Genomic DNA, 20,344 nt, shown 5'->3' on the forward strand with positions numbered 1-20,344 from the left:
TTAAAGCAGGGAAAATCCTTACCCTGAGACTGCCACGGGCTGAGTTTAACCAAAAGGGGGTTTTTAAACTTTTTATCAGTGACAGAACCCTGGGTTCTTCACCTCGAAGACATCATTTGCATGTCATCACATAATTATAATACACACATGTACTCCATCACTTCCTCAGTGAATGCTGGAATTATGGAAATTCTAGGATCAATGGCAACATGTGAGCAACAGCCACAAAGCTGCCAGAGCTCCTGTGGATGGAAAAGGGGAAGCAGGAAAACGAGGGCACGTCCTTGCTGACATTCAATCCAGGAAGCAGAGAACGGGATCTTGCTCTCCCTTTCAGAAGGTGAAAAATGTCTGTTCACGCTGTCCTCACCCTGGATGGAATTTCTCTGTAGGAATTCATATTCCCACCTATCTGGCATGCAAAGCAAGAGGAAATTTCTCCCTGTGGTTATAAATATCCTGAAGGAAAAGGTGCACATTTCATTATCAGCTGTGCCTTGTCCTTGAGCAGGAGATGAGGAGGAGCTTGAGGAGCCCTTGGAAGGCTCAGACCAACCCAGCACCAGCAGGACCTGGAGCTGTGGAGACATTCCAGAGGAATCCATGGAGCTGCTCCAGGGTGGAGCCAGGCTGGGAGAGCTGGGAATGTTCCCTGGAGAAGGGAAGGATGCAGGGAGAGCTTCCAGCACATTCCAGGGGCTCCAGGAGAGCTGCAGAGGGACTGGGGACAAGGGACAGGAGCCAGGGAATGGCTGCCAGTGCCAGAGGGCAGCCATGGATGGGATCTTGGCCATGAGGAATTGCTGGCTGGGCTGGAATTGCCAGAGCAGCTGGGGCTGCCCCTGATCCCTGCAGTGCCCAAGGAAGGGTTGGAGCAGCCTGGGACAGGGGAGGTGTCCCTGCCATGGCAGGGGTGGAATGAGATGGGCTTTGAGTCCCTTCCAACTCAGCCATTCTGGGGTTCTGTGACTGCAGCAAAAAGCTGATTTTCCTCTCACACTAATAAACCAATGAATATCCATCTTTTAAATTCATCTTGCTGTAGGATCCCATAAATCCAGACCAGACTGCCCCAGTCCTGAGTTGCTGCAGTGATTTCTGTTGGAATGAACACAATCTCATAATCCTCATGTTGTGCCCCAAATCCTCCACAGTGCAAGGGAGAGAACTTTGTACAGAAATACAACCAAAAATAAGGACAGTGACGTGTGAAAAGTGGGGGGGCACCACTTTTTGTGCTTTTTGTTCTACAGCAAACAGCTCAACAAAGGGGAAAAAAACCCCAAAGCAGGGAAGCTGAAGTGATTTTCCAGCTGCCCATCCCCGCTGGCACCACAGGGAAGTTTTGCCCACATCTCCATCCCAGCATGAGCCAACCCCAATTCCACCCCCGTGGGACATCTCCTGCTAAACCCAAAGTGACAGCAGAGCCACCCACCCCTGGCCAAGCACGGGGCACAAATCCCTGCTGGGCCAGCAGTGTTTGGCAGCTGCAGCAGACAGACAGACAGACAGACAGCCCTGGAGCCTCCTTCCTCCCATCCCTCTTGGCCCCAGGAACACAGGAAAAGCCAGCTGGGCTTTGGGAGGATGGACATTAATGGCCTGTGACACAGCTGCCCTCTCTGGGGTCACCTGTCACACGAGGTGGGAATTTTCCCCCCCTGACTTTGTTGTGACACGGGTATCAAAAATGTCAAAAGATTTACTGTAAAAGCACCTCCAGGCCAGGTTTAAGGTGACTTCCATGCTCTTGTTTTGCTCTTCTTTATCTCCCTTCAGTATATTTTGCTCCTACAAGAGGATTTTACACAAATCACTGTAAAAATACACATAAAACTCCATTTTACACCTCCCCAACTACTCTGCTACTGGGGAATTTGAGCCTAAAAAGAAGAATTAGAAGGAAAAAAGCTCCTGGAGGAGCACAGAACTCAGCCTCAAACTCCTAAGTTCACCACTGTTTTGTAGGCATAACCAAAAATCCACAAACTGGTTAAATTCCAGCACCAGCTGGGTCCTTGTTCTCAGCCCACCTGCAGCACCACAGTTCCTATTCCATCTCTTTGAGGGAATACCTACAGCTCTTGTGGCATTCAAAAAAAAAATAATAAAAAAATTAACACTGGAGTTGTTATTGTGCAATTATTTTGTAAAAGTTACATATCAGTGCTAAGAAAAAGAGCAACGAAATGACAAGGCACAGGAGCTGGAAGAATTCAAACATATGTTGGAAATGTCACAAACAGCAAAGATTGGAGCAGCAAAAGCCACCAGAAAGAGGCAAAAAACTCTAAAACTGCTAAATATAATGAGGTATTTAATTAGGAAACCAAAGCATTACTAATATATGCTTTAAAATTTAGGAACTGAAAGCATATAAACGAAAGCACAACCTTTCTATTTCGGGATGACTTTGTGCAGAAAATGAATCTGTAAAAATAACTTCCCACGAAGCACAGGCTCAGCAGCCTTGGGCAGCAGCAGCACTTTGAGAATCCGGGAAAAAAAGAAGTGTAAATAAGGCTCCCAAAATCCACTTCTCACAGTCAGAGGGACAGAAAAGGGATTTATTTAAAGAATGTCCCTCTCAGACTTGTGCTTCAGTGGTTTCTTTGGAGCAGGGATGTCCTGGAGGAGCTGGGATCAGAGATTTGTTGTGGCATTGCTTCAACGTGGACCTGGAGCAGAGGAATTGGGGAATTTGAGTCTAAAAACAATAAATAGAAGGAGAAAAGCTCCTGGCAGAGCACAGAACTGAGCCTCAGACTCCTAAATTCACCGCTGCTTCACAGCCATAACCAAAAAATCCACAAAATGGGTAAATTCCAGCAGTTTTGCCCAACATTGTCCTACTTATTTGAAGCAGAGGAAAAACAAAACCACTCCAGTGAAATTCCAAAGGGGGAACTCCAGTGTGAAGGTCCACGAAGTGACAGCCACTAATGACTTTTGACAATTTGACTTTTTTTTCCTTTTGGAGCTGCTGGGAGTTGCCAGCAAACCCGGGGAATTCTTTGGAAGTGGCCTTGGGGGACAGTGACACAGGGACATGGATCATCTCCTGAGCTTGGCTTGCCATTCCCCAGTGGGAATTCCACTCTGATTCCAGCCAGAGAGAGATTTATGCCCATTAAACTCCATAAAAACACACTGTCACTCCCACTCATCCCAACTGGATTTGTATGAAAAGGAGAGGAAAACAATATATTTTAAATTGCCTTTGGAATTCAACACCTGAAGGTAAAGACAAGTCTCCAACAGGATCCACCTGAGCTTTGGGAATTGGAAAGAATTCTAGGAAAGATTTTATTTCAGCTTCTGTTTGAAAGAAGAAAAATGTCCCTGTTGTCACAGCACTGGACTTTCCATCTTTGTTTTTTGCTGAAATACATTAAATTAGAGGAACAAGTGGTTTTTAAATGTCCAGGTTAAAGGATATTCTGGGACATGATTTTAGGGAATTTGCAGTGATGTCATTCCCATCATGAGACAACACATGGACATGTGCTTCCCTGGAGACAAATAAAAATATGATCAATTTACACCTCCTCATCCAAAATCTAGGCTGAAAATACTCAATATACACAAAATGCCTTAATTCAGCTTTCATTTGATGCTTTGTTACCCAAATAAATTCCATGTCTGAGTGGGCGTGGAGTTTGAGGTCCCAATACTGGATAATTTATCATGGAATTATTGAATAGTTTGGGGTGGAAGGGACCTGAAAGATCATGGGCAGGGACACCTGACACTGTGCCAGTGTCCAGCCTGGCCCTGGGCACTGCAGGGATCAGGGGCAGCCCCAGCTGCTCTGGCAATTCCAGCCCAGCCAGCAATTCCTCATGGCCAAGATCCCATCCATGGCTGCCCTCTGGCACTGGCAGCCATTCCCTGGCTCCTGTCCCTCCATCCCTTATCCCAGGGATCTCTCCTGGAGCCCCTTCAGGCCTGGAATGTGCTGGAAGCTCTCCCTGGAGCCTTCCCTTCTCCAGGGAACATTCCCAGCTCTCCCAGGCTGGCTCCAGCCCTGGAGCAGCTCCATGGATTCCTCTGGAATGTCTCCAGCAGCTCCAGGTGCTGCTCTCTTGTCCCCAGGTCTCTACAGGTGGGGTCTCACCTGGGAGGGGCACAGGGATAAAATCCCCCTGCCCTGCTGTGGGATCAGCCCAGCTCTCAGGGGGTTTTGGTGCCAGCTGAAATTTTTTCCATCTTAAATGAAGCTTCGGGCCACCAGGGCTGGAAGGAATTTGAAAAGGTGACAGTTCACTGGTGTTAATCCTCACGAAGCCAGAACATTGCTCTGAATCAGAATTAATTCCTGCAGCAGTAATGGCACTGTGACACGTCCTTTCATCAAAATTCAGCTTTGCTGATTAAACATCTCCAGGAATTTGGTTGTTCTACATCAGAATTATCACAGTAGGTAAAGGTCACAGGGAGCCCACACTTCTGTTCATGACACTCTGGGGTTTTTTCACTCCCTCTCTCTCTTTGCCAGACGAGGCTCAGGCCCTGAGCCAGGAGAATACAAATTTGGGAGCTCAGCCTCCCCTGCTTGGTTTGCATCTGTTGATTCATTTGGGTGTGGAGAGGAGGGCAATGCAAATCGGCACCTCTGCCTCCCCAGAGAGCTGTGCCCCATTTCCCACTTCTCACCAGCCTTTCTCACCCAGAATCAGGGGCAGCAGCACCTCAGGGACATTTTTCCCTCCTGCTGCAGCAGGGCCAGGATGAATAACAATCCCTGGGGCATCGACACGGGGAGGTTTTCCTGGATAACGCTTCATTCCAAGGCTTCTCAAACCCTGCCTGCTTTGAGCAACTCTGCTTTATCAGCACTCCAGGCATGTTGCTTGTTCTGCCAGGATTTTTGGGAAGGTTTAGGGCACTGGAAGAATTTGTGGAAAGGCACCTTTGTTTTGTTTACCTCGCTGAGTTGATTGGCATCTCTAAATGATATTGTGCTCTCCAGAGCTGCTGCCTTCCATTCAAAGGACTCAGTTCCATTGCTTCAAAGATTGTATTTTGAGCATTGTAAAGCTCCTGATGGCGGGTAATTACAACAAATTATCTGAATAATTCTAATACTGCATCTACTCCATTACAAATGACAACCAGCAATTAAACCCATCTCAGCCTTTCAGCAAACTAAACAGAAAAAACCACTTCACTCTTGACCTGGGCGTGTCCATGTCTGATAATAAGCACCCATTCTGCTCACTGCAACAATAGTTCTCCCTCCTTGACAACTTCTATTTGTTTTTTGTTTTTTTTTTTTAACAAGGAAGAGAAAAATTTTTAACAAAAATTTTCCCTAGGAGGCTCCCAAGGGATGCAGATGGGAAAAGTGAGTTTTGTGTGGTGGAGTGAAGAACCCCATAGGTGATGGGGTCAGCAGTGAGATCAAGGCAGCTGAGGGGAACTTTTCTATCAGGAAAGTAAAAAGTTTGAGAAGAAAGATTGACCTGGAAGCAGAAAACACCACGAGGTTGTGGCTGTTCCATCCCTGGCAGTGTCCCAGGCCAGGCTGGATGGGCTTGGAGCACCCTGGGATGGTGGATGGTGTCCCTGCCCAAGGCACAGATCAACTTTAACTTCCCTCCAACCAAACCTTTCCATGATTCCATAATTCTATTCTATTCCAAACACTCAGTGCCATGAAAAACTTGGAATAAATGCCTGGGAAGGAGGTAAAACAACACTTCAGGAGCCAGGCAAAGGCGAGACATCAAAATCCCAACATTAACGTAAATCAGCAACCAGCAATCGAGGGATTCCCTGCAATTAATCCACTTTTATTACCTTTTATCACCAATTTTTTTTTTCAGTTCAGGTTAATGACCGTGCTGCAGGTCCAGCCTGGTTGTCAGGGTGCACCACAAGACCAATTCTGCCTCACATCCCTCAGCCTGGGCACATCAGGAGGAATGATTGTCCCAATGACGGTGTGCAGTGACAAACTGCACAACCCCAGGGGATAAAATGAGGAATCATCCCAGACTCCAGAGCTGCCTCCACCTTCTGCAAAGATGCAGCACGAGGGGATGGTTTTATTTCCTCCCTGGAAGATTATAAAGCTTTAGAGCACATAGATTTCCCTGCTCTGTGGAACATTTCTGAGTTTCTGGCTATCCACCAGACCAGGCTGTCACTCATCCACCTCCAGAATCCACCAGGATTCCCTCTGGGAGAGCTGCTAGAAAATAACATTTGTCAGCATTTCCCCTTTCTTGTTGTAATTACTGTTGTTTCTACAAGGTCTCCAGTTTTTCTTTATAAAAGGAACAATTCTGTCTTGTACACCTGGAATCAGTTCCCTGGCTCAGGTAAAAATACCCAACTTGGGTATCCCAAAACCAAGGAACTTCTGAGGGACCTGCACTTATTTAGCAGCATTATTTCACCTTACAGTGTGTATAAAGCTTTAATGAATAAGGATTCTTGGAGCTGTCTCAGACCTGTCACACCTGCAGAGCAAATCCATTTGTAAAAACACAACTTGGAGAGACCAAATTGCAATAAAATGGGAAATATGGAGCTTGGTTAATAACAGTGGGAATTTAAGACTTCCAGTTTTCCCCATTTATTCTAAATCTGCACAGAATTCAGCACCATCCATCCACAACTTCTTCCCTGGCATTTCCAGCACCAGGATTTCCACGGACAGAGCAATTTCACACTTATAGGTGTGAATGAATTTTGTCTCTGAAAAGTTTGGATGTTACCAGAAGAAAGGAACTATGGAAGTGCTTTTCAGTGATATTCCACAAAGTTCAATTCCTGCTGAGCTATCCGAAATTCAAGATTCCCAGGACCCAAAATAACCAAACTAAAGGCCAACTTCTGGCCTGAAAAATGTATTTATGCCTATTCTGCAGATCTCTAAAAGTCAACAGAATTTAAAGTTAAATCCCTCAGGAATATTTCACCAAAAAATTATTTTGTGTCATAACCTGGTGCTTGAAAAACCTGTTTTTCCACATCCCTAAAAGGCTTTTCCCAAGGTTCTGCCAGGACCTTCCTTTTGCCACGTGCCCATGAAAACCCTGCAAGTGTTTGTGGAGCCACATCTGATGTGTCTGAAGCAAATAATCCCAATAAAAGAGGAATAAATGAGGGTCCTGAACTATAATATCCAGGAATTCAGCAGAATGGGAAAATGCAGCTTATGGTGAAGGAACTTCTAAGCCATTTTTTGTAGCTTTTCAGGAAACTGAAAAGAGGGGAATAGCTGAAATAAACAGATTGTCTTAAATGAAAATTAAACACTTTGAAAATCTCCTTTCTCTTTTAGTGTCCACAGAGGAGAGAGGAATTCACCTCCATGCTCTGAGGGAACAGTTCTGGCTTCCCCACACATTTTAAACTGTACAAAAGGTTTTAAAGAAAAAAAACCCTGCAAGAACAATCCAGGTAAAACACAAAGCTGAGAGCTCCCACACGAGGTGCCCAGCTCCCAGGGAATTCCATCTCACCACCAAAGGCTTCTCCCAGCAAATCCTTGAGCTAAACACCACCACACTGATGTAAAACACAATCATGACACAAAATTAAATTATTAATCTTTCCTTTCATTGCTCTGATGGCTCCATGGGGGCTGTGGGGTCCAAAGGGCACCGTTCATTCCAGGCTTTAGATCTCTGCTTTTTTTGCAAATCCTAAACACAGGAATCACCTTTTTTTGTTCTCATCAAGCACCAGCTCTCCTGCCTTCAATCAGAAATTCGTAAAGCTTAATGAAAGCAACCACAGGCATTGTACAACAATTTTTAAGGTAACAGTACCATAAAGTGGACTTAAACCACACTGTGTTTTCATCCTTGGATTTCCCCCATTCAGGGAAAACCCTCACTGAAGGATTTTTTGAACTTTCATTTTTTGAATCTTCCATAGACAATTACAAATTTAGAATTTGTCAAGTTCTTTTTCCATTTTCTTCCCCCACAAAAAATCAAAGATGCTTTTCTGGTTGTGCCATGGGAGCTCTTCTGTTTCTCTACAGATTATTTTTTAGCAATGTCAGAGAATTGTTTCCTGTATTTGAAATGAAAGTTGGGTGCTATTAAAGCAAGTTTTAGCTACTACTGGAAGTTAATTCCTCAATAGCAAAGGAGCTGCTTGAAAGGGATCAGCTTCTATATTAGAATCTCACTTGTGATTGAGATTTAAAGTGTTTGATAATTCTTGTGGCACTTGGGGACGTGTGGTGGCCTTGGCAGAGCTGGTTAATGGTTGGACGTGGTGATTTTTAAAGAGCTTTTCCAACCTTAGCGAGTCTTAAAATTCTTGTGGCACCTGGGGACGTGTGGTGGCCTTGGCAGTGCTGGTTAATGGTTGGACGTGGTGATTTTAAAGAGCTTTTCCAACCTTAGCGAGTCTTAAACGTGGATCTCAGTGTGGAAACTGTTTTTTTTTCAGGAATTTTGTACCTGAGATGGTTCAATTGAATTGATGGATCCGTTCTGCCTTTCCAGAACTTCTCTGGCCATGTGGAGATCCCTGAGCTGCTCAGGGCATTGGATGGGGCCATCAGGTTAGATCCCTCCTGACTGAACTGTTCTGTTCCCGAGGAATAAATAAATCACTGGAAATTCATTGCCATCATCAACCCCTGTGACAAAACCAGAACACCAGTGACAAAACCAGAATACCAGTGACAAAACCAGAACACCAGTGACAAAACCAGAACACCAGTGACAAAATCAAAATATCAGTGACTAAACCACAATACCAGTGACAAAATCAGAATACCAGTGATAAAATCAAAACACCAGTGACAAAATCAAAATACCAGTGACAAAACCAGAACACCAGTGAAAAAATCAAAATATGTCACCAAACAAGAACACCAGTGACAAAACCAGAATACCAGTGACAAAACCAGAATACCAGTGACAAAATCAAAATATCAGTGACTAAACCACAATACCAGTGACAAAATCAGAATACCAGTGATAAAATCAAAATATCAGTGAAAAAATCAGAATACTAGTGACAAAACCAGAACACCAGTGACAAAATCAAAATATCAGTGACAAAATCAAAATATCAGTGACTAAACCACAACACCAGTGACAAAACCAGAATACCAGTGACAAAACATCAACACCAGTGACAAAACCAGAACACCAGTGACAAAACCAGAATACCAGTGACAAAACCAAAATATCAGTGACAAAATCAAAATATCAGTGACTAAACCACAACACCAGTGACAAAACCAGAATACCAGTGACAAAATCAAAATATCAGTGACAAAATCAGAATACTAGTGACAAAACCAGAACACCAGTGGCAAAATCAAAATATCAGTGACAAAATCAAAATATCAGTGACTAAACCACAACACCAGTGACAAAATCAGAATACCAGTGACAAAATCAAAACACCAGTGACAAAATCAAAATACCAGTGACAAAACCAGAACACCAGAACAAAACCAGAATATCAGTGACAAAACCAGAACACCAGAACAAAACCAGAATCCAGTCACCAAACAAGAACAACACCAGTGACCAAACCACAACACCAGTGACAAAATCAGAACACCAGTGACAAAACCAGAATACCAGTGACAACATCAAAATACCAGTGACAAAACCAGAATCCAGTCACCAAACAAGAACACCAGTGACAAAACCAGAATACCAGTGACCAAACCAGAATACCAGTGACAAGATCAGAACACCAGTGACAAAACCAGAATCCAGTCACCAAACAAGAACACTAGTGACAAAACAAGAATACCAGTGACAAAATCAGAACACCAGTGACAAAATCAGAACACCAGTGCTCAGCAATGTGGGGAAGCTCAATCCTCCTCCATGAGAGCATGAGGGAAATGCTGGAAGTAAATTCAAGGCTTCCCAGAGCAGCTGTGGCTGCCCCTGATCCCTGAAGTGTCCAAGGCCAGGCTGGACACTGGGGCTTGGAGCAGCCTGGGGTGGTGGATGGTGTCCCTGCCATGGGGTGGATCTGTAATGTCCCTTCCAACCCAAACCATTGTGTGATCCCACGAGGGAAGGAGCTAATCCTGCTTTGTTGGCTCAGTGAACACAAGCCTGGTTCAAAGTACCTCATTACCATGGAATTACATTAACACTCTTTTCAGCTATTCAGCCCCAGCTCTTGCAAATGTCAAAATTTCTCTGTTCCTTCAGCTTGTATTTCATCCAAAGGGAAGGAGGAGCTGGAGACATGTGAAATTTCTGACAGGCTGTTGATTTTCCCTTTGGATGAAGCATGTTTGAAAACTCCAAACTTGACTGATCTGCTGAAGCACATTCTCTGACAGACAATATAAAATCAATGCCTCACATATTAAGAGGGTTCTTTTTTTTTTTGGTGTGTGAAAGTTTTTATTTGTGTGGGAAGTGGTGGGGGGGGTGGTGGGGATCGCTTTATTTTCTGTCATGGAAAATGAACAGCCTCACCTTAAGGTTTTTATAAACTGTCATCTTTAATCAGACACACACAGCAAGACTGTCAGCTCTCATAAAGCATCGGGGGGGAACAAAAAGGCACAAAAATGTGAAGCTGTTCCCCATCCCCTCTCTGAGTGAGTCCCCCATCCCTGTGGTGGCCCAGCCAGGAGGAAACGTTTCCTCAGCAGTGTCACAACAAGGAGCTCTGCTCAGATCTGTCTTCATCCTTCAGCAACCTGACTTTGTGAGGGGCTTGTCAGGGAGGAAAAGGGCTGGGATTCGCCTGAGAGGAACATCCCTCCCTGCTGCTGGCAGACAGAAAGTACAGCAGCTAAAATCCTCCTAAACACTCATTAAACGGGGGGAAAACATTCCCAGGGTAGGTGTCAGATTGCTCCCCGAAGATTCCCCTTCAGGTCACTGGAAGGAAGCAGCAGTGGATGAGAAGTTGTATCAAGAGTGGAATTTCTAAAATAAAGCCGGGAGTATCCAGGGGAAAGTTCTCCTAGTGGAAGGTGCCCTGACCATGGTGGGGGGTTGGAAGTAAATTATCTTTCAGGTCCTTTCCTCATTTCCAGTGTTGAATTTCGTGTTTCTGTAATAAGGATTTGAGATCTCCTGGTGCTGGCACTGCTGAAGGTCCTTGAGGGCAGTGTCCAATTTGGGGTCACTCAGGAGTGACCAGTGCTGGGTCCCTTGTGACAGGAGAGACCTGGAGGGGTTGGAGTGTGTCCAGGGAAGGGAATGGAGTCCCACCTCAGCGATCCTGGGAATTCGTGATCTCCCGATCTGAGCCTCATCTTTCTCACCAGAGGCCCCATCTCCCAGCCCCAGAGAGCAGGAAGAGATTCCCCACCCTGCAGAATCAAGAATTCCATTAACTAAATGATATTTTCCCACCCTTTGAAAGGGATCTGTCAAAATGCAAGACCTGATGAAATCTGGAGGGTTCTTTTCAAGGACCCACTACCTTTAAAAGTTTCCAAGTCGTGTTTTCTATGCACATAATATCAGCTCAGATATTTTTTTTAATTTACCCTGATCCTCTGCACATTACTCAGACTCAAACACAAACTTTAGGTAGTCAGCACTCCAAGTTCCCTTTCCCAGCTTGAGTCAGCCTTATTGATTTCTCTGAAATCAAGTATTTTAGGTTTGATTCAGAAAGCTAAAGGCATCAGCTCTCATTTTTTAGCAGTATTTGTGCCACAGGGGGACTTGACATTTTCTATCTACTTCACTAATAATAAATAACCCTTAGACTTTAAAATACCACATATTTTTCTTAACCTATTTGGTGTGATTTAGCATAGTCTAAATGTAACAAACTCATCTAATTTTCAGCTTCCCAAGACCAACAGTCCCTATATTATCAAGTATTAACTTTATAGTGTGCAATTACAAGCTATTACAGCACATTTTAAAACAAAATGAGATGATTATTGTTATTATTGTAACTGTACAGATGTAAAAGGGGTTATTGGTGAGATACACAGGGGTTCTGAGTGACACACTGAGTTTTAGATCAATTTACTGATGTAGTTTTTAACACCAGCAGCAGCTGATGCTCAAAGACCAAAGGATTTTAACGTCCCATGACAACTTTGCTGTCCCCTCCCAACATTTTCCAAATAAACAGGACTGAAATTCTACATTCAGGACACATCTTGATTTCAACAGCAGCTTGGCATGATTATTCCCATAAAACACCCCTGCTATACTCGTGCACCTGGGTGGATGCACTTGTCCTGCACCTTGTGCACTTCCCTCCCAAGGACAGAGAATTCCTGGCATCTGACACTTGACATCAGCACTCAGAGCCACCACTGGAGTGGGACATTCTGACATCAACAGGCAGCAAAAGTCCCTAAAGGATTTTTTAATGTAATACCAGAGCAATCCCTCTTTTATTTGCATTAAAGTAACTGGAAGAAACAGTTAATTCCAAATTTGCTATCAAGGTACTGCTTTCAGTGATGGAGACTGCAGAAAGGAACAGAAATATTTCATCTTACATGAAAAGGTCAAACCACTGCTGCTCTCTTCCCCTTGCCCCCATCAATCCCAAAAACAAGAGGCGCAAACCTTTGCACACGCAGAGCACTAAACTTTCATTTAGAAGTCACTGCAAGCATCCCAAAGGATGCCAGCAGTGGCAAATTGGGGATTTTGCTTCTCCTTCTTCCCTTTTTCATCACTTTTTTTTTTTTCTCTTTCTGTCCAGTCTCTGAACCCCAAGGCAGTGATCAAGACACCACTGGCACACCCCATTTCTTCCCAGGAAGAGAGGAGATCTCTCCCCTTTATTCTCTGCATCCCAAAGGATGCCAGCAGCGGCAAATTGGGAATTTTGCTTTTCCTCTTCCCTTTTTTCCCCCTACTCTTTGTTTTTCTGTCCAGTCTCTGAACCCCAAGGCAGTGATCAGGACCCCACTGGCACACCTCAGTCCGTCCCAGGAAGAGGGGAGATCTCTCCCCTTTATTCTTTGCATCCCAAAGGATGTCAGCAGCAGCAAATTGGGAATTTTGCTTTTTCCCCCTACTGTTTTTCTGTCCAGTCTCTGAACCCCAAGGCAGTGATCAGGACACCACTGGCACACCTCAGTCCTTCCCAGGAAGAGGGGAGATCTCTCCCCTTTATTCTTTGCATCCCAAAGGATGCCAGCAGCAGCAAATTGGGAATTTTGCTTTTCCTTCTTCCCTTTTTCCATTACTTTTTGTTTTTCTCTCCAAACTCTGAACCCCAAGGCAATGACACCACTGGCACACCCCATTTCTTCCCAGGAAGAGGGGAGATCTCTCCCCTTTATTCTCTGCATCCCAAAGGATGCCAGCAGCAGCAAATTGGGAATTTTGCTTTTTCCCCCTACTCTTTTTCTGTCCAGACTCTGAACCCCAAGGCAGTGATCAGGACACCACTGGCACACCTCAGTCCTTCCCAGGAAGAGGGGAGATCTCTCCCCTTTATTCTTTGCATCCCAAAGGATGCCAGCAGCAGCAAATTGGGAATTTTGCTTTTCCTTCTTCCCCTTTTCCCCATTTTTCTCTTTCTGTCCAGACTGAGCCCCAAGGCAGTGACACATCCCAGCCCTGCCCACCTGGCAGAGGGGAGATCCCAGCAGACCCCATGGAGATCCCGAGGGTGCCAGGATAATTCCCCCTCCCCACTCCTCCCTCCCAAGGTCACGTCCTGTTGGGAAGTGACTCTTCCTTCCGAATCAATGAGCACTTGGCTTTCTCCTCCATCCTCCAAGCCTTTTAATTGCTGCTTGATCCTAATGAGGTGTGGCTGATGGTAATAAATGGAAACCCTCCCGGCCTCGGTATCCAGCATCCAGCACTGCTCAGCTGCGTTTGCCTCGGCAGCAGCATCCATCCCCTCCATCTCCCACCCTTCCCAATCCTCCCCCTGCAGCCTCGAGACTGCAGACATCTGTTCCTCAATTGTCTGGTAATAAACACACTCTATAAAGCATATGTAAAATGATTATTACCCCGAGGAGCCAAGTGCCTTTCAAATGCCAGCTGAAACAAATAAACATTAAAAAAAATAAAAGACATTTAAAAAAAAATAAAAATCCCCACCAAACAAATGGTACGACAGACATCGCTCAGGCTGTTCCATGTTCCAGGATGAAGGGCGTTGGGATTGCTCCTGTGATTCCTTCTTCCAAAGGGAGATGTTATCCCTCAGCCCAGTAACTCCAGCAAAGGATGAAGGAAGCAACTGGACTCCTTTTGGTAACTTTTATACTTTGGCACCTCCCATGAAATGTAATTAAGGAAAATCAGAGGTGGGTTCTGCCTCAATTTCCAAGTGCAATTAGTTTCCAGATGTAGTTAGGAAAACTTATTCCCAGGAATCATCTCCTCTAGAACACCCACTTGTCTCTCAGAAATCCTCTCTTCGTTTATTCCGTGTGTGGTGGTGTCATTAAGAGCTGGTAATTAATCTGGGCCTTGGTGTGTCTCAGCTGTCCTTGTGGGAATTGGGGACCCACGTCCTGAACAACACAAATCTCACTTCCCAACTCTGGCTCCCTGCTCTAAAGGAATTCAAAGGCAAGGAAAGCTTTGAAAACCATTTTTAGGTATTTTTCCTTACACTGCCCATGGTTTTAATTAAGAGTTTCTCTAAACTTTGGTTATTGGGAATGGGTTCATTTGCACCGCCCTAAAGTCTGACCCTCTGTTCTTCAAGAGGCTCTGGAGCCAAGTTCCACCCTCAGTTTGTAAATAAAAAAGGATTAAAAAGTGGCTTTCTAAGCAGCAAATCTGTCCCTGTGCTTGTGCAGCTGTGATGTGATCAGCACTGACACTTCTCATAGCAGGAGTACAAAGAGAGGAGTTCCCACTGGTGAATATGAATTCCAACACTCTGCATCCCAGGGCTGAATTATATTGTAAAGCCATCACTTGGTGTGATGCTCAGGCTTTAAATCAGCACACCAGGGTCTGGTTTCTCAGTGATCCAGTTTGTTTAATGCTTTCAGAAGCACTCAGCTGCCTCATACAATCAGCGAGTCCATGCAGTGCTGAAGCTCCTCTGGCTTTATTTATGGGACTTTAACAAAAACAAGGTGTGGGAAAACCCCTTGTAAATAAAATATTGATCATTTAAATTCAAACCAGATCCATTTCGAGCATGTACAGGCGACAGGGATGAAAGATGAGAGGGGCAGGTCATGAAGAACCTCAAAAAGGAAAATAAAACAGGTGGAAACTTCACAGCTCTGCAGGAATTACCTCCAGGAGAGCTGGACATTTAAAACAGGAGCATCTGAAACAGGGCAACAAGGATCTAACCAAGAGATGATGATTTTATGATTCCAAGTGCCAGAAGTTAAAGCATCAATATTTGAGCAAATTCACTGTTCTGAGCATTTCAGCTGCTGGTGGGACAGGCCATGGCTATCCCATCAGGAACAGAACTCCCTGTAGGGAATTATTGTCAGCTAAAAAAATCCTGTGATCATCCCAGATTCTCTGCATCCCATTCATCCCTAAGTCATCATGAGTTAAATCTCTCAGCACACTAAACATTAAAATGAATAAAACTACATTAAAATTATTTTCAGCCCCAAACTCTCCCATCCTGCAGGGAGAAAAGGGCAAACTGGGTCATTCCCTGTTTTCCTTCTTTTCCTGAAGTTATTGATGAAATCCTCAGTGCCAGGGAGTGAAGATGTTGCAGGTGGTTGGCACGAAAAATGCACTTTACACAGACACCTTCATCTCGATGCAATTATTTTTTATGAGGCAAATGATTCCTCCTGCCTGACTTGCAGGCTGGGAATGCAAAGTGAAGTGTTTGGGAGAAGTGCTATTTAAAGCAGAGCACTTGTGTTTCGCTCAGATGGGAGAAAAAAAAAGGGGGAAAAATAAAGCAGGAAAGCAAAGAGAAAGAATTTCAATCAATGGGAAAGATCTCATCAATAAAAACAGGAGCATCACCCACTCTCTGGGCTTGCAGGATGTCTGTAAATTCATTAATGATTTAGAAATTGAAGTCTACATCATCACAGTCACACCTTGAAGAACATTAAATTCCAGTTGTCCACATTTTCCCATCATGAAATAGCTGAAAACTACAAATGATCCTGTAGCAAATTTATTTCTAGCACATTTCTTCAGTTTAAAAGAGACAGAGGTGGAAATGAAACGTGCTTATAGAATTCTTCACTTTGTTATGAGCACAGAGCAAGAAATAAATTTTTTTTTTGAAAGCAAGATCTTGCACACCATAACACATTTCAGGATGTTCTCAAGATTATTCCAATCCCTGCTGTTTTAAGGCCAGAAATTTAGATTTGGAGGCATTTATGCCTTTTCCAACAGTGTTTTTAAGTCCTGAGAAGTCACAAATAAATGAACTCTCAGCCACAGAGGTGCCAGGAGGAGATTCCTTCCTCTGGGGATCAGATTCCAACTTGAATTCCAATTTTTTATGACTATTTTGTGACTTCTTGGCTTTAGCACTGGAGAGAAGCTCCTGCTGTTGAGTGACTCAGGACAGTGAACTCATGCAAACACAGGCAAGGAGGGAAATGCTCCCCAAAGCTGCTGGGAAGAAAAGGAAAATTTCCCCAAAAAAAAAAGAGGTGGGAGGTTGACACGAACGGAGCCAAACATTGTATTTTAATTTCCACAAAACCAACGGGACAAACAGCAAAATTCAGGAATCAGAGGTGAATGACACAGTGAGAAGAGGTTTATTAAAGCCTTGCTCTGTTTACAGCTCCAGCTGTGACAATTTTGGTAAAGGAAAACGTGTTACTGAATTTCCACAAAACCAACAGGACAAACTGTTGGAAAAGCAGCAAAATTCAGGGATCAGAGGTGAATGACACAGTGAGAAGAGGTTTATTAAAGCCTTGCTCTGTTTACAGCTCCAGCTGTGACAATTTTGGTAAAGGAAAACCCTCCAAAAAAAAAGAAAGGTTGACATGAGCCAAGCCAAACCTTGTGTTACTGAATTTCCACAAAACCAACAGGACAAACTGTTGGAAAAGCAGCAAAATTCAGGGATCAGAGGTGAATGACACAGTGAGAAGAGGTTTATTAAAGCCTTGCTCTGTTTACAGCTCCAGCTGTGACAATTTTGGCAAAGGAAAACCCTCTCAGAAAAAAAAAGGTTGACATGAGCCAAGCCAAACCTTGTGTTACTGAATTTCCACAAAACCAACAGGACAAACTGTTGGAAAAGCAGCAAAATTCAGGGATCAGAGGTGAATGACACAGTGAGAAGAGGTTTATTAAAGCCTTGCTCTGTTTACAGCTCCAGCTGTGACAATTTTGGTCATCACAGGCTCACTCTGGATCAGGAATTAATTTGCAGTCCCCAGCCCACAGTGGTTTACCAATGAACTCACCTTGCAGGTCCTCTGACTTTTTAATAAGCATAATTAATAATATTGTTAAATAAAATTTAATAAGCACATTCTTTTTAATAAGAAACAATTTGTGGCAGGTTGCAAATAAACCTCCCCCAGCTTAGGTCAATAAATGACACTGGGTCACCCAGATAGGAAATCCCACCCGACATCAGAGTTCAGTTTGAAAAAGATTTGAAGATTAAAAATATTTAAAGAAAAAAATATTTTTCTTTAAATACATATTTTAAATATTTAGATATTAAATACTTACATAGTTTAGAATTAAATATTAAATATTATATCTTACTATATAATAGTAAGATATAATTATAATATTACTATATAATATAATAGATAATATATAACATGTAATAAATAATATGTAATATATAATATATAACACATAATATATAATATATACCATATATATTATATTATAATATCATCCATTATAGATAATATATAATATATTATATATAATAGACATAAAATGGATAAATATTATGTATAATATATATTAGATATAATACCTATTATAATACACTTTAATATATTCTTATGTTAATATATTAATAATAGATAATATAGTATGTTACTATATCAAAATTCATTATCAAATATTGAATATTGATAAATTATTCAAATAATTAATAGTAATAACTACATATTTAAATATTTTAGAAAATAATAATAAAATTAATGAATTCATTTTAAATATTTAATATTAAACCTTTAAATCTTTTAGAAAATTTAATTTTTTTTACACACAACAACTTCTCAACATCAACAACCTCAGAGCAGCCCCTTTGCTGTGGGATCTCAGAACTGGAATTTGCCCAACATCCCCACAAATCCAAGGTTTAATTCTGCTTATCCTAAGTTGTAGAAATGTGCAGAAAGGCAGATTTTACCTGAGCAGGGGGTGAAAGATGACGGTGATGTTCCTGGCTCCTGGTTTGCACACAAACTTGGAGCCACCACCTTCAATTAAGTTATCATCTGGTCCTCCTGGAAAACAAGGTGGCACAAGTTGTCTAACAGATCTCGACATCCCTTGATTTTCAGCGACTAAGTGATAATTAAACATTTAGCAAGCGATAATTAAACAGGAATTAAATGCCTATTTCCTGGTGAAAGATCAGTAATTAGCGCCAGGCTCTGCTCTCTGTGCCCTCCCAGGGCACAGGGAACAGTGCAGGTGCTGTTGGAGGTGACTTTGGCTCCTCATTCCAGAGGAATTGGGACATTTTGGCACAAAACCCAACAAATCCACGTGGCTCAGGTGTGTTTTGAAGCCCACAGTGAAGACTGGAAAGGTTTTGGACAGCAATTCCCAGAATTTTCCTGCTTCCTCTGCCTGGGGATGGCACAGTTCCAGCCTTGCTGTGGCTGCCAGTGACATTTTAACCCATTTATTTTATTTAGCATTACTGGCTCTTGTCATTCCTGCCTGGAACTTTCCCTTCTCCGAGTTCCACCTGGGTACAAACGCTCTCTAAGCTGCAGGAAAAATAAATTTGCAGAATTTGGCAGGAAAACACAACCCAGGGAACATCTTTTACACGCCACAGGCTCCAGGGTTTGGAGTGGCAATAAAACCTGACCAGTGTCACTGTGTCACTCCAAAATTACTTCCAGAAGCACTTCCTGACACCTTAAACTTGGATATTGGGGGAGAAAAGAGAGGGGAGGGAAAATATCAATTTCCCTAAAGCTCTAAATGTCCTGTCAGCAACAAAGTCCACATGGAACCATTCCTGAAGAAAACATTTTTAGGACAACAGGCCAGACACCCCACACATAAACAAATCACCATGGAGTGGTTTGGGTTGGAAGGGACCTCAAAGCCCATCCAGCTCCAATCCCATGGGGACACCTTCCCCTATCCCAGGAGGCTCCAACCCAATCCAACCTGGCCTTGGACTTCCAGGGATCCAGGGGCAGCCCCAGCTCCTCTGGGAATTCCATTCCAGGGCCTCCCCAAAAAGTTTGAAGTTTGAATATCCCAGGTATTTTCAAGCCCTTTCCATGTGAAATCTCCTTAAAGGTTGATAATAAATAATAAATACAGAAACCAATCACATTATTGGGACAGCTTTAGAGGCAGGGAAATGACGAAGATTTCAAATCAAAACTACTTTAGGAGCTCACTGAAGGTTTTGACCCTGACATCTCCTCTGCCTCCAACAAAAAGGATTTCTCCAAATGGGAAAGAGCAACAAAGCTGATGAGGAAGTGACTCCAACCTTCTTTTCCAAGGGAATTTGATGTGCTTTAGAACAATCAATCTACAGAAAAAGCTCTTTGCTGACTGAATTTATTTGACCTTTCTGTAGCAACCTGCAAGGACTGAGCAGGTCACCAACACCAGCATTTCACACGAACTTGGGTGAAGTTTGAATATCCCAGGTATTTTCAAGCCCTTTCCATGTGAAATCTCCTTAAAGGTTGATAATAAATAATAAATACAGAAACCAATCACATTATTGGGACAGCTTTAGAGGCAGGGAAATGACGAAGATTTCAAATCAAAACTACTTTAGGAGCTCACTGAAGGTTTTGACCCTGACATCTCCTCTGCCTCCAACAAAAAGGATTTCTCCAAATGGGAAAGAGCAACAAAGCTGATGAGGAAGTGACTCCAACCTTCTTTTCCAAGGGAATTTGATGTGCTTTAGAACAATCAATCTACAGAAAAAGCTCTTTGCTGACTGAATTTATTTGACCTTTCTGCAGCAACGTGCAAGGACCGAGCAGGTCACCAACACCAGCATTTCACACCCTAAATAATCCCTCTAGCTCAGGAGTGTTTCCTACAAGAATCCCCATAGATTCAAAGATATGAGAGTAAAAGTTCCAGCTCTGAATTCCCCATGGAATTGGAAATCCTGGGAAAATGGAAGTCTGCAGTCACAACATTTCCAGAGCTGACTCAGCTCCTCGAATGAACCCTGAGCACAGAGAGCTTCTCCATAAATCCCACCCAACATATGGGCTTGGGAAGCACAAAGCAACTGAAGACAAGAGTTTTTGAAACTTTCC

The 20,344-nt window shown here is 43.2% G+C and overlaps 1 protein-coding gene across 1 annotated transcript in view; it reads right to left on the reverse strand.

Annotated features, from left to right (window-relative positions):
- EXOC4 (exocyst complex component 4) overlaps positions 1 to 20,344 on the reverse strand; it is a 316,410-nt gene that overhangs the window by 135,097 nt on the left and 160,969 nt on the right. Inside the window, exon 10 of the mRNA XM_039699489.1 lies at positions 18,214 to 18,310. Within this exon, the coding sequence (XP_039555423.1) occupies positions 18,214 to 18,310 (97 nt within the window). The remainder of the gene's footprint in view (positions 1 to 18,213; positions 18,311 to 20,344) is intronic.

Source organism: Passer montanus, unplaced genomic scaffold (genome assembly GCF_014805655.1).
Source record: "Passer montanus isolate IOZ18808 unplaced genomic scaffold, ASM1480565v1 scaffold135, whole genome shotgun sequence".
Classification (NCBI taxonomy): domain Eukaryota; kingdom Metazoa; phylum Chordata; class Aves; order Passeriformes; family Passeridae; genus Passer; species Passer montanus.